Genomic DNA, 14,059 nt, shown 5'->3' on the forward strand with positions numbered 1-14,059 from the left:
TCAAATATAACCACCATCCTCCCTGCTGCAAAGTCTCTTCAGCATCAACAGATTCTTGCCATCTCCATTCTTAATCCCTCTGCCTGGCTTTTCCAGGCCCGAACTCTCCACCTGGCTACTCAATCTATGTCCTACTACCTCTGAACCTTCCACGATCAGACAATGGTTTCTGGGTTTCTACCTGTGGTATTTCCACAGTGAAGAAATCCACTGTGTCCTCCTTCAGGCACAATGAGATCCTAACCTATGGCATGACCTTGCAGAGGTGTCCCTTCATCAGGAAGGCTGTCTCTCATGACTACTCCAGTCCTCACCACCCACACCACCCTCCTCTTTCACCTCCTCTGAACTCTTAAGGCACTTAGTCTAGAGGAAGAGATTATGTCTTTGATCACAGCCTGTCATAAAATGGACTCTAAATGTCTTGTCTGAAAGTTTTCTTTCTTCAACTAACCAATAAGCTTCTTGAAGACAAAGGTGTACTGTTTTATTACTTTCTGTATCTGAATGGTGCTCACTTAGACTAGTATAATTTTAAGCAAATATTGTAGAGGTACCAGTCTTTCATTCTTTTTTTCTGGTACCGGGGATAGGACTCAGGACCTTGCACTTGCGAGGCAGGCACTGCACCATGGAGCTAAATCTCCAGCCCTGGTACCAGTCTTTCAGATAGTTTTGAAAAAGGCCAATGCTCACTGGCCTGCGAAAATAACTTTTAAAAATACAGACCAGTCAAGATTACAGTCCAGCCCTCTGAGAGATCTGAAGCCACAGCCTCAACAGACTGCAAGCTTCAAAGATGATACATCAAATACTCCAAGGATGACAGTTTTAAGAGCAGTAGCAGTGAGGGGGAGGGCGGGTAGGAGCGGAGATTTATGTACACTCAGAGCTTGACCCAGTGTTGGAAGGGCATGTAATTTTGTTTTCACTGTGGAGGTCTTTATTATCAGTTGGTAGACTCTAAGGATACACAAAAAACCAATCACAGCAGCTATTCTATGACTAACTTTAAAACCAGACCAACTCAGCAGTTTTGCTTGTAGTAAATTCCTATCCTAGCTTTTAAAAAAAAAAAAAATAGGAGGGAATAAACACTCAGGAAACACCTGCAAGTAAAATTTACAACTGATTCCATCCTCTGTGCCAGGGATACACTGGCAGTTTGAGAAAAATGCACACTTCTGAATGACTAAGAATAACTTGCTTTGATGTCCCACTTACCAGACACTGCAGCAAATATTCCAGTATTCCTGGGCTAAGTAAACCTATACTTGCAGGACCTAGACAAATACAACAAACACTGGATATAATTAAAAGTGCCATATTATTTTTAATGTGCAACTAATGACAATCAAATTGTTTTGGTAGAACTCTACCTTTCACAAAGTACTTCATGTACATTATTTCACTTAAGTCTCCTACTCTGAGGTTGGGAATAGTACCATTTCCATCTCACAGCTGAGCAATTGGGCCCACAAAGACAAATAATTAACTCCAGGGCACTTGGGGAGCACATGACAGAGTCTGAACCCATGTATTCTGACTTCTAATCTATTATTTCTTCCACTTTGTATGAAGTAACTAAGTGAACGATTCACAAATACTTTGCTGTGAAAGTTTTTAAAATTGGTAATAGTCATAAATAAGTCAAATATTTGTGTTTCAGTCTAAAGTTCCTTTTTCTTCCCATCTGTCTTCAATATTCAGTTACACTTTATAAAGTGTATGCTTTTTATTATATATATGTGTATATATATATTGTTTTTATATGAAATTCAGCTTTTCCCTTATTCTTAGTTTTAAAGCAAATGAATATAACTTATTCTTTCAAATTTCTCTGAAAATCCATAAAGCTAAATTAGATTGCATTTAACACTGTCCTCTCAGTAATTTTCTTCCAGTTAGTCTCTACCCTTCCTTCTTTCTGCTACAGCATGTTTGAGCAAAGACTTGCAATGCAAACTACCCCTTAACGTCAGACAACCTGGATCTTCCTCTGTGGTACTTCCTCGAATTACCTGCTAGTTTCTCAGCCAGGCAGCCTAGGACTGCAGATGTGTTCCTGTGTTTGGCAGGATGACCTGAGTCCTGGCAAGCTACTTCTCCATTTAAATTGAGAATTTCAGTCAATTTCTGGAGTGCATCCTAAAAACAAAAATGTACAAGTAGATTTGGTACATACACTCCTTGGGTTATTTTCCCAAGGGAATTCTTTAAAACAAAGCTATATGCAAGTGTTACGTGAACTCAGAATAACCATACAAAAATTATATTATGTACTCCAATTATATAATTACTGTGGGAAATATTTTTTAATCAACCAGCAAGTTTTCTCATATGAACTGTTAGATCACGTTACTAATGATTGTACCCAGGGCCTTCCACATGTTAAGCAAGTACTATACCACCAAGCTAGTCCTTTTTTTTTTTTTATTTTGAGATAGGGTCTAGCTAAATTGCCCAAGCTGGCCACAAACTTGCAATCCCCTGCCCTCTATCTCCCAAACAGTTAGGATTACAATGCACCTTATGATGCCTGGCTTGGTGCATATTCCTGAATCATTAAACAGACTAAACTAAATGTCAATAGGCTTGATAACATTAAGAGCTTAGTGATATGGAAGTAAAAAGTTACTTTTTTAAAAAAATGTTATGTTTTAAAAATAAATGTTACCAAGCAAAAACAATCCTATCAAAGTTTTCAAGGCAAATTAAAATGAACAGCCTAGGGAAAGATCAATTCATCCGTGACTCAGCTTCTGTCCACATTTTCCTCCTGTCTGCCATACTTTTCTAGGGCCCCAAATAAAGGACAAACAAAAGATGTCAGAATCCAAATTTTAAAAAGCATATGGACTGGGACTGGGGATTTAGCTCAGTGGTTCCAGTGCCTGCCTTGCAAGCTCAAGGTCTGGAGTTTGATCCCTGGTACCAAGTAAAAAAAAAAATTATATGGACTAAGCTATGAAACTTTGACATTTTTGTTCTAAGTAAGACATAATCACAGACTAAACCCTAATATGTTTAAGACTTAAAAGTGCTTTCAGTACAATACTTTTTTCTCTTATTAGAAAACTTTTGTTATATGGAAATTGCACAGAAAAAGATAAGAAAATCAGCTTCTCAACTGAATACTCTATTCTAATTTCCAAATAAAGACTGTCATTGTGGGAATACATACTTCTACTTTTAACATTTTAAAAATATTAAACTAAAATCTAACATAGTATGCTATGGATAGAGGATGTAGTACCTCATTCATAATAAAAATTTTTATGCAATGAAAGACATCTCAAATATATAAAAAGGAAATGCATTATAGCAAATGTTCTTTGTGGTCATTCATCCTGTGCATAAGCACAGATGACAGTTTCATAGAAGATTAGTATTAACTTACTTTAGTGGGCAATGGACATTCATCTAGTAACAATGTTATCACAGCTGGTCCCAATGGATCTTCCAATGGAATAACTCTAATTAAAGACTGGACAACATCCAACCATCCTTCATCTAAGAGCAAATCAAGAAGATTATATAATGGAGTCACTATTTTAAAAATGTGAAAATACATTAAATTTATAGAGACATACAAGAGGATGTCACATGAACACAGAAACACTTTTGTTCTTCATCCTATAGCTTTTGAGAAGCCAATATTTGGCATGGACATAATTATCATCATTAGTTGTCATGGTGGAGTCAAAAATTCTGTTACAAGGGTCTTGTGATTTGGGGGCATCTTTATTTGGAGAAAACTTAAGCTATGGACTTGTATCCTCAAATTCTGATTAAAACAGTTTTAAATATTTTATTTACTATACAGGAATTAACTGAGAAAACTAAGTATACTCAGCAGTTGGCTGTATTTTCAGATGACAGGAAACTGAAAGATAAGAAATTATCCCCCCCTAGAACAACTACAGTCAAAGATCTGTCAATATTAAAAAAAAATCCTATTTTAAATGATACAAAACCATCACCAAGACATGTAGCTAAACATTCAGGATACAATATATAGTGTCCATTACACTTTTATAGGAAAATTTCCACACACTAAGGGCTTTTTCCTGTGTTATGCTACATATTTTTGGAATCTTTTATTTTTTTAAAAAAGTGGTCACATTTCTTCATAATTATTAATTCATTAAGAACTATTAAAAATAAACTTTAAAAAATACCTGTTTCTGCCATTTCGTGTAATGTAATCATTGAATAGGGAGGTTCCTGATCACTGAAAAACAAACATTCAAGACATTAAACTTGAAGAAATAATAAACAATTCCAAATAAAAATTCCAACTGCAAATGTGGGGACAGAAAGCGAATAAATGAACATGAAAGAATGTAGGGAAAGAGACGGAAGCATCAATCAGAGCTACAACCTGTAAAGACAAATTTATACCACATGTGCTTATTTCCATGGTCACTGCCGATGATGATTCACAAACAAAATAGGCAGATGGGCACTCACAAGGGCCACTATGTAGCCTGAGATAAAAGGACAGGACTAAAACTGGAGACAAAGAGTCTGAGCTTTATATCCAAGGACCAATGCTACCTGAGATGAGCCAGGAAGATCAACCACATCTTCCTCATACATACCTCAAAGAAATGACAGGGTGGAAGATGGCAACCCCAGCTAATGACTTGCGGAAGGTAGGGCTTACACAAACATCTTCATTTTAAGGCTTTCTTCTGGGAAATATCACTACATGCTTAAACTTGGTATTAGAAGAAAAAGAAACCAAACTTAACAAGGAACTATTTAATATTTTAGACACTGCTCTAAAATTGCATTTTATACCTTAATTCCATGGTTCTCAAGCTGGGATCTCAAACATTCTCAGGAAGTGCTTCAAGGCAACTTCAATACTGAAATACTGCCTATCAAACAATGATAATTCTAATTGTTGAGGAGTCACCATTTATTTGTTTACATATTTTGGATCTATTTTCTGCTGTGAAAAAAAACCAGACTACTGTCTTAAATCATTAATTCTCAAAATAACTTTGTGATATATGGGTATTAGTATGTTCATTTCAAGTACTCATTACATGCTGGCTGTTAGACATATGCTTTGTCCTTTCATAATAGGGGAAATTATTATCTAAAAAGAAATTAAAAAACAATATAACTGACTGAGGAAAATATTTCCGGAGAATAATCTGGCAATAATGAAACTAAGTATGCACACAATTCTAGTGAAATTTTATAGATCCATAAATTGATGCATATTTTGCATAGTTATTTGCAGTAACAAAAATTTGACAGGAACTTAAGTAACTATCATCAGATGAAGACAACAAAATATAGTACTTTCAGGCACACAAAGGAATATGCCATAGCAGTGAGAAGTAGTACATTTACACACAGCAATATGGTCTTGAATATGTTAAGAGGAGTTAAAAACAAAGAGGCTTATAAAACTAAATCAGTTATGTAAATATAAACAAATCATATACAAAACACTATATAAATAGTCTTCTGATACAGACATAAAGAAACAAATGGTAAGAGAACAGGAAGAACCTATCTTTCATTTTTCTGTTTTTGACACAGATCTTGCTATGTTTCCCAGGTTGGTCTTGATCTCCTGAACTCAAGTGATCCTTCCCACTCAGCCTCCCAAGTAACTGGGACTACAGGGCAGAATAGATCTTAACTTCACTAGAATGGTTACCTGCTGATATTTGGAGGTGAGTGGTAGAAAGGAGAATGAGATTAAGGAATAAGGGAAAAATAATAAAATACAACCAAGATTTGGTAACCAGTAAGGAACAGGAGTACTCCCATTCTATACAGAAGCACTTAATGTACATACACATCCACACATTCACACACCTTTACATTCAAAGAACAAGATAAGGTCTCTTGTGGATCAGAAGTGGAGGAGGAATTTCTGGTTGGAGGCAGAAACTCAGCCAGAGGGCCACTGTCAGGCACTGGACAGCGGTAACCAGGAGATGAACTGTACTTTTTCAGGGTAGGGGGCCCAAAACCCCAACACGATGTGTGAGGCAGATGCAGAAATGATGCTGGGGTGGGGTTCCCTCTCAAGAAAAGGAGTAGAAAAAGTTATGAATGCTAAACTGAGCTACAGCTGGTATAAAAAGTCTTCAGTGACAGAAAAAGACAAAGAAAGCTATGCAGCAGGACTAAGGCTTCTTACAGTGGGTCAGCACCTCCAATTTTAGATTCATTGGGGACAAGGGAAGCACCAGCCTCCAGGGAGCACACATAGCATACAGACGTGAAGACAGCAAGGAAGAAACTTCTATTATGAGCAATCAACAGGGCTGGGGATGTAGGCCAAAGCAAAAACAAGAGCCTAGCCTGCACAGGGTTCAAACTGCAAACTGGGATTACAGGCAGATGGGCACATGCCCAGCCAGATGATTGTAAAATAAGTGAATGTCTAGGAACAACTATAAGTACATTAAATGAACAAAAACAAAAAGGTTATATGAATTAACAAAGAAAAATCAGAAATCCTAGAAAATAGTTACTGAAATACAGTGGACCCTTGAACTCAATTCATTAATGAGGGCTATCTCAAGTTGGTCAATTGCCTTCAAAGTCTCTCACCTGTATAATTTTAGGCCACGTGTTCTAGGCAGACCTCAGTGTCCTTACAGAGACACTGGCCCAGGATTTCTCAATTAACCCCACATGGGAAAGGATGTTATAATGTTCTTTCCAGAACTCTTTAAGGGTTAAATCTGTATCTGAGACCATCTGGAAGCACAAGTGGCTGGCATTCAGGTCATAATGCAAAACTCTGTAAGTTAAAACTAAAATTCCGGTTGTAACCCAAGTTGTTTGTACATTAGGCCAGTTGTAACTCTAGGGTCCACTGGAAATATCTCAAGAGATGGTATAACTCCATATATGCCATAAAGTGAAACTTAATGAATTAAGAGAGTATTGAGGAATTGACTCAGAACACCAGAAGCAACATTCAAAGACAAAATGGCTGAGAAACTTCCAGAAGTGAGAACATGATTTTAGACTGAAAGTACACTTAAGATTACACAATCACAACAGAAAAGTAAGAACAAAAGAACTTTGTTTAGATGAGAGGAAAAGAAAGCTAGGTATAGAGACATGGTGCAAATTGGCAATTTATTTCAAAACAAAGTCATGGGAAACCAGAAACCAACACCAAGAAACTCTGTATAGCAGTGGTGGTGAACCTATGGCACCAGAGCCCTCTCTGACAGCATGGGAACCAAGTTGCCCCAGCAGCTAAGCATCGGATAACAGTTGTTTTTTCTAAACTAAAAACTCAGTATTTAGGTTTAATTGCAGTGTTGGCACTTTGCAATAAATAAGTGGGTTTTGGGTTGCAGTTTAGGCACTCGGTCTCTAAAAGGTTTGCCATCACTGCTCTATAGTGACTCTCTTCATTATGGCAATAAGCACTCCTCCCCTACTCTTAACAGTGTCACTCTGTCCTTAGTAGACAACAGAAAAGACAATACAGATTGTTTCATAATTTTGATAACTGTATACATCCATTTAGAAACTAATCTCACATGTTCTTTCATGTTTTAACAGCCCTATAAACTTTATAGGTTATAAAATTCTTCTCCTTTAATAGCTTCTAAAAAAGCAAGCATACATCCCCATCCCTTATGTGGTACTCAGGATTGAAATCAGGGCCTCATGCATATGAACCCTGCACTCTCATACTGAGCTACATCCCTAACCATTTTATTTGATTTGATTTGGAAAAGGTCTTGCCATATTGCCTAGGGTAGCCTCAAACTTGAGATTCCCTTGCCATGGGCTCCTGGGTAGCTGGGATTGCAGGTATGTGCTACCATGCCTGGCTGCACTAATGTTTAAAAACTGTCTGAATTTGTTTTGCCATTATCTTTTTCAGCATGTCTCTTTCCTATTTGCTCCACATATGCCTGATTTTCCTCTCTAGTCAAAAGAGTTATACCTATCAGTCAGTAAAAACAGGCATAAAGTAAAAGCTACCTTGTTACGCAAAAGGCAAATCAATTGCTTCACATAAGTAAATTATGTGCTTTATCAACAAGACCACTTATAATTTGTAAAATTTTCCTGGAGCTTGGAAATAAGATCCCTACCTTGGTGCCATACTCCCTTAATCACTCTCTTAAAATAGGACAAAGTCTGTTCTGCACCTGTTTTTCCAAGGGGCTTAATGTTTCTTGCAGTTTGCTTTCTTTTTGAGGAAGGATAGCTTTTCATTACAATTTTATAGTATGAGGGCTAATTTTTAGAAAAAAATTTTTTTTTTGGTAGCAGGGATCAAACTCAGGACCTTGTGCTTGCAAGGCAGGCCCGGTGCCACTGAGCTAAAGAAAAATTATTATTCTTGAAGACCAATAAACATCCCAGTATTTGTGGGAGAGTCTCATATAGCTCTAAGAATTTGTTTTTATGCACAGATAGTTGTTTTATGTTATAATTTTTGAGAATTACAACTTTTTATGTGAGCATCAAATATTTACAAATTTACTAGTGGGACCTGAAGCAAAAAGAACCCAGAAATAACTTTTTAAAATTACTACTAGAGCAGCTGGGGATGTAGCTCAGTGGTAGAGTGCTTACCTACCATGCTTGAGGCCCTGGGTTCATTCCACAGCACCACAAAAAAAACGAGTGGAATTAATACCATTTATTGAGCAACTGTTTTGTACAAAACAGCATACTAGATATTTTATATACATTATCTCATGATAATTGCTGTAACACAAGTGTTATTCCCATTATAGATGAGGAATCGGAAGCTTAGAGAAATAACTTACTTAATTTGTACCTGGATCCATCATGGTTCTAAAACTTGTGCTCTTAACTACTAAAACTATATGATTTAACTTTTTTTTTTTAAACTTGAATGGGACTTTAATTTCACTGTTGTTCAATCTGGGACCTTTCAGTTAGAACTAAACAAAGCACAGGAAAAGACAAAGAGGTACAGATGTGCCCTGCAGTTTCAACTTACAAGCTTTCCAAATGGATCTTAGAGGGTCAAATAAGAAATATTTTAAGAGGAGGAGGAGGAGGAGAAAGAGAAGAAAACTCTTTGAACTTTGTCCTTAGGTTTCCAATAGAACTTTCAAGCAGCCAAGCTCTTGGGTGAAACAACTCATCTTAAAAATCTCTGGTCAGTGCAGCAGAGAGGCAAACGCAGTAAGTGTCTTTTTGAAATCATTTCCTATCATAGCTAGCAACACAAACTCACTCCATATTTACATTTCCTAATAAAGATCATAGCTTTAATTAGTGTTTTCTGCTAGAGAAATGTTTAGACATTCCCAGACAGGAGTAGGTGATAGCAAGTTAAAACATCAAAATTTATAATTTCATCTGCCACCAGGAGAGAAATAAAATATTCTCCCTTGCCTTATGAACACAAGGCTTGGTGAAAATATCCTAAATAAGCTGAAGGATTCCAAAAGCTGTAGTTCCTGGCAGAATACTGTCCAATACACTGGAGATGTCAGTGAGTCAGATACTTACTTATCTACAAGAGTCCGTATTACTGCCAGTGTGTCCAGCACTAGCCCATCTACATTTTGTTTTTTTCTCCTTGGCTCATGTGGTCCTCGACCCCTCCTTGGTGGCCGAACAGGGTCCCGGGGCTGGCTCCTCATGTCAGCAGTGGGGACTGCATTGTTCTCAGCTTGTTGCTGGTGGGCGTCAACACTGTCTTCTGCTCCACTGTCATCTCGGCAGATACAGGAATTACCCATGGTAGTGGCGGCACCTCTAGTCCCCAGTAGGTGGGCTGTGTGCTCCTGAAGAGTCAACAGAAGACCTTGGCCAAGGCTTCTGCTTGCTAAGAACACAGCCCAACCAAAGACAATCATTTAGACAGTTTTCAGTTTTCCAAGTTCTGTTTTCATAATCTGCAGTTGAGGAACTTGCATCCTATTTCTTTTTAACAACTGAATGCCAAAGAAATTTGCAGACCTGATCTCCAACATTATCAGCTACGGGGAATCCTGGTCATCCACAGGCAGTTCTCAAAGAAAGAGAGGAAAAGAAAAGGAAAATGAATAGAAGATTCTTGACTACTCAATTATTTACAGTTTGCTTTTATAGATTTTTGGATTACAACACAGAACCATCATTGGTTATGTTTACAGGTTTCCAATACACATACACAAAATATCTTTGAACAGAATTAACATTCAACCAATAATTCCTTTTCATCATTATATTAGATGAATGCTAAGCCATACCCTTTGTAAACCATAGGAGATACAATCAATGTTCAAAAGCCATAGATGTATTTCTTCCTATCTACACACAACATCAGAAGGATGTGTAATTTATTCAAGGGCTCCTTTTGTGATAAAAATAATTTCTATTTTTCCTTTACACATATGGGAAAATATGTTTCAAAAAAAGTATCTAATTACACGTCTGTTGTTGAAAAGTTATGACACAAATGTGATAGTACCTATTTGATAATGAAAGAATAAAAGACTGTTCCTCTTAAATTACTAAAACTACGCTTATGTCCCATGTAGGAGCTCACTCAAGAATCTACAGAAATACAAATAGTTAAGAGATTTTCTGTTTTAGTTAAGCAACACTCTGTTTTGGAAAATGTGAATTTATATCAGAGTTACTTTCTCACAATCATCAGCTTGTTGCACAACACATCTGTTACACAATTAAGAACAATATGCACCAATTATCTTTGAAAATATTAAGCATTTTCTAACAGGTACTATGGTGGAACTAAGAGAATAATGACAAGGTACAGTTCCTGCCCTTCAGGAATTTATGGATGGCCATTCCACACAGTATGTTTATCATAAAAAAACAAAAAACAAGTGATTAGCCAAGAGTGGTGGCACACACTTGTAATCCCAGCTAGTGGGGAGGCTAAGGCAAAAGGATTGCAAATTTGAGGCCAGCCTGGGCAACTTAGTAAGACTCTGTCCCAAAATAAAAAAGTTTAAAGGGTCAGGGATATAGCTCAGGGCCCAGAACTGCAATAACAAATGAATAATAAAAATTTAAACAGAGTGAAGATGAGTATAGAGTATGGCACTATAGTGCTTGCATAGCATGCTCTGAGTTCAATCTCCATACAACAAAAACCAAATCAAATCCAACCAAATAACCAAGCAAACAAACAAAACCCAAATGATAGAACCAGCTTTTCATTGACCTAAGTACATCTGGTTAGGTTCAAAAAAGATAAAAGATTTGAAAGTGGAGGGCTGGGGATTTAGCTCAGTGGTTCTGCTGCCTCTCTTGCAAGTGCAAGGTCCCGAGTTCAATCCCCAGTACCGGAAAAAAAAAAAAAAAGATTTGAAAGTGGGAGACTGACATGGGACTGGTAGCAAAAATTAGCAAATCATGCTGGTATTTGGAGACTATGACACACAAGGAAAAGACAATGCTGATGTGTAGTCTCCATTCAATATTTGACTATATACAATTAATTCCTCATGTCTACTCACTCAAGATTAAACATAAAATTTGTAATTTAGTGGGACTAAAAGAGAAAAATTACTTCCATTTTACTGGGTAGAATCGCAGCAAATTCTTTTTTTTTGGTAGTGGGGATTGAACTCAGGACCTCGCACTGAACTAAGTCCCCAGCTCACAGCAAATTCTTTTCAATACTTTCCCAATCTACTGTTCATATGGAAAAAAAAAAGAGATAATGGATAGAACATCCTCACATATATATATGAATATATATATTATATGAATATATAATATGAGGGAGGAAGGAGTGCAAGAAGGGAAAAGAATGTGAGGATGGGACAAGAGAGGAAGGAGAAAGAAGAGAAAGAAGAGGAGAGTAGACATTATCTGCCCCCATGCTACATATAGGGAGCAATGGCTGAGCCAAGTATTACTGGAGATGTTCTTGGTTCCCTGAAACCAGCCAGGCTATCTTGAAAATTTGGAGGTTGGGCTTAAAAGGATATGACTGAAGTACATAGACAGGAACATGAGGCAAAGACCCAGCTGGGAATAGCATTTTAACAACACATTTTAAACCAGCAGAGTCCAAGTAAATGACATTCCCACTACTGAAGGGACCACGGTACAATTCCCTCCAGAGAGTAGATTATCAAGAGATTTAAACACTTAAAAGGACAGAGGAGACAGATGCCAGAAATAATTCTTTTTTTTTGGATCCGGGGATTGAGCTTGAGAGCTTGCGCTTTCGAGGCAGGCAGTGGAACGACTGAGCTAAATCCCCGGCCCTAGAAAGAATTCTTTTAAAGGGCCCCTGGTATATGTTTCTACTGATCTTATAAACTATGCTGGTTTCTGGAAAAGTCCAAAAAGCAACATTTAAGAAGCAATGCCCTGGCCCTTCTCAGATACTGCACAGATAAGGCACCACTGCAACAATTCAGACGAGGGGTTTTCTGACAGGCCTAGCCCTGGGCAGTAGCCAGCTGATTTTGCCAGGGAAGCACTTCCTTGGAATCGTAAGGTATTATTTAATATTTAAAAAATTAAACCAATGCACAAGGTCCTGGGCTCCATCCCCAGAACCACAAAAACCAAAAATTCAGTTGTTTGCGCTTGCGCAGCAGGCAGTGAAACCACTGAGCTAAATCCCCCGCCCTTCAGTTGTTTTAAAAGCTAAACTCTCCACAAGTCTAGAGCAAGTAGAAGCTCCTCTTCTGCTCTAAGCCCATTCCTTTCCCAAACTTAACCCTTAAAGCTTTGTATGTTTGCTTCCACGCCTATTATTATGCACTCTTACAAATTTTTTTCCTTAAATCTGATCAGGGAAAGCCCCAAAATACTGTGTGATTTGTACTCTAAACTTAATACCACAACTCTAAAATTATCTCATTCTGTTTAAAGGCTGTATATAAATCCATATTGTTTCACAGTTTCTTACCCATTATAAAAATCTGTAGTTAACCCAACTAACACTTTGGAGATGGTGAGAAGGACTAGTTCAAGACCTGATACAAGGGAACTCTTTTGGAGGGTGTGTCTCTAACTCCCCACTGTGGTGAGCGCCCAGGACTGTGCACAGCCCTGCCAGAGCAGAAGGGATTTCGCCGACTTTTCTAATGCCGCAGAGCCTTTCCCCACCAAAAGTATGGAAGGTGGGATGGAACACTAGATGCACACAATAGATTCAGTCTAACTAGAGACATTAAATTGGAGAAGCCACACCTGAGGGAGACACATCAGGTACTAAAAATGACCAGTAATGATTTGAGAATGTCAAGATGAGCTTAAATCCTAGAAAACAACTCTTGAGGAGAGAACAGGTGCCTATGAAGTTACAGTTTAATGCCAACAGTTACAAAGCTATTTAGAATAATTAACAAGAAACAACATTGAGATTACTCACAGAGATGGCAGTTTGTTGGACTGCAATTCTTAAACTTTCTATCCAAATTTTTTCCCTAAGGGTTATAGAAACTGAATATAGAATAATTTACGCAGATTTACATTCAGTACAATTTCAAGGTGATTAGAAAATATCTAATACATGCAGTTTTTTTTTCTTTTGGTACCAGGGATCTAACTTGCAACCTTATGCTTGGTAAGGCAGGCAGTGGAACCACTGAGCTAGATCCCCGGCCCTACAAGCAGATATTTTTTAAAATGTCACTAAATTTGGAGGCAAGAAGACAAAAATTAAGTTTTTTTTTTTTAGTTTTCCAAACTAAAATCAAGTGTATTTTGGGTCAATTCTTTCCAAAAAAGACATTTTCCTTAAATGACCCAGAAAATGATATCAGCTGTAAACATGTCAAGAGAAGTAAATGGAATTTTAAAAATTATTTTGTTTTTGAGACACTGCATTGTCCAGACAGACTGGCCTTGGACTCCTGGTGCTCAAGCAATTCTCTGTCTCAGCCTCCCAAGCAGCTAGGACTAGAGGTATATACCACTGAACATGGAAAAATGTCAATTTTTTTTTCCAATACTGGAGGTTGAACTCAGGTCCTCTGTGTGAGCTACATCCCCAGCCCTTTTAATATTTTATTTTGACACAGGGTCTCACTAAGTCACTAAGTTGCCCAGGCTGGGCTCAAACTTGTGATCCTCCTGCCTTGGTCTCCTA

General features: G+C 37.6%; 1 protein-coding gene across 5 annotated transcripts in view; it reads right to left on the reverse strand.

Annotated features, from left to right (window-relative positions):
• Window positions 1–14,059, reverse strand: part of Rspry1 (ring finger and SPRY domain containing 1) — a 54,240-nt gene that overhangs the window by 29,658 nt on the left and 10,523 nt on the right. For 3 of the 5 annotated variants that reach the window (XM_021257005.2, XM_021257007.2, XM_021257006.2), the window contains exons 2-6: window positions 9,502–10,006; window positions 4,182–4,234; window positions 3,401–3,513; window positions 2,022–2,148; window positions 1,225–1,283 (exon numbers count right to left, since the gene is read on the reverse strand). In XM_021257005.2, coding sequence (XP_021112664.1) covers window positions 1,225–1,283; window positions 2,022–2,148; window positions 3,401–3,513; window positions 4,182–4,234; window positions 9,502–9,851 — 702 coding nt within the window. In that variant the 5' untranslated portion in view covers window positions 9,852–10,006. The remainder of the gene's footprint in view (window positions 1–1,224; window positions 1,284–2,021; window positions 2,149–3,400; window positions 3,514–4,181; window positions 4,235–9,501; window positions 10,007–14,059) is intronic. The other 2 variants (XM_013071618.3, XM_087206205.1) reach the window with 1 other exon arrangement.

Source organism: Heterocephalus glaber, unplaced genomic scaffold, assembly GCF_053883595.1.
Source record: "Heterocephalus glaber isolate CG9 unplaced genomic scaffold, H.glaber_assembly_v1.0 deba00000071, whole genome shotgun sequence".
Taxonomy (NCBI): Eukaryota; Metazoa; Chordata; class Mammalia; order Rodentia; family Bathyergidae; genus Heterocephalus; species Heterocephalus glaber.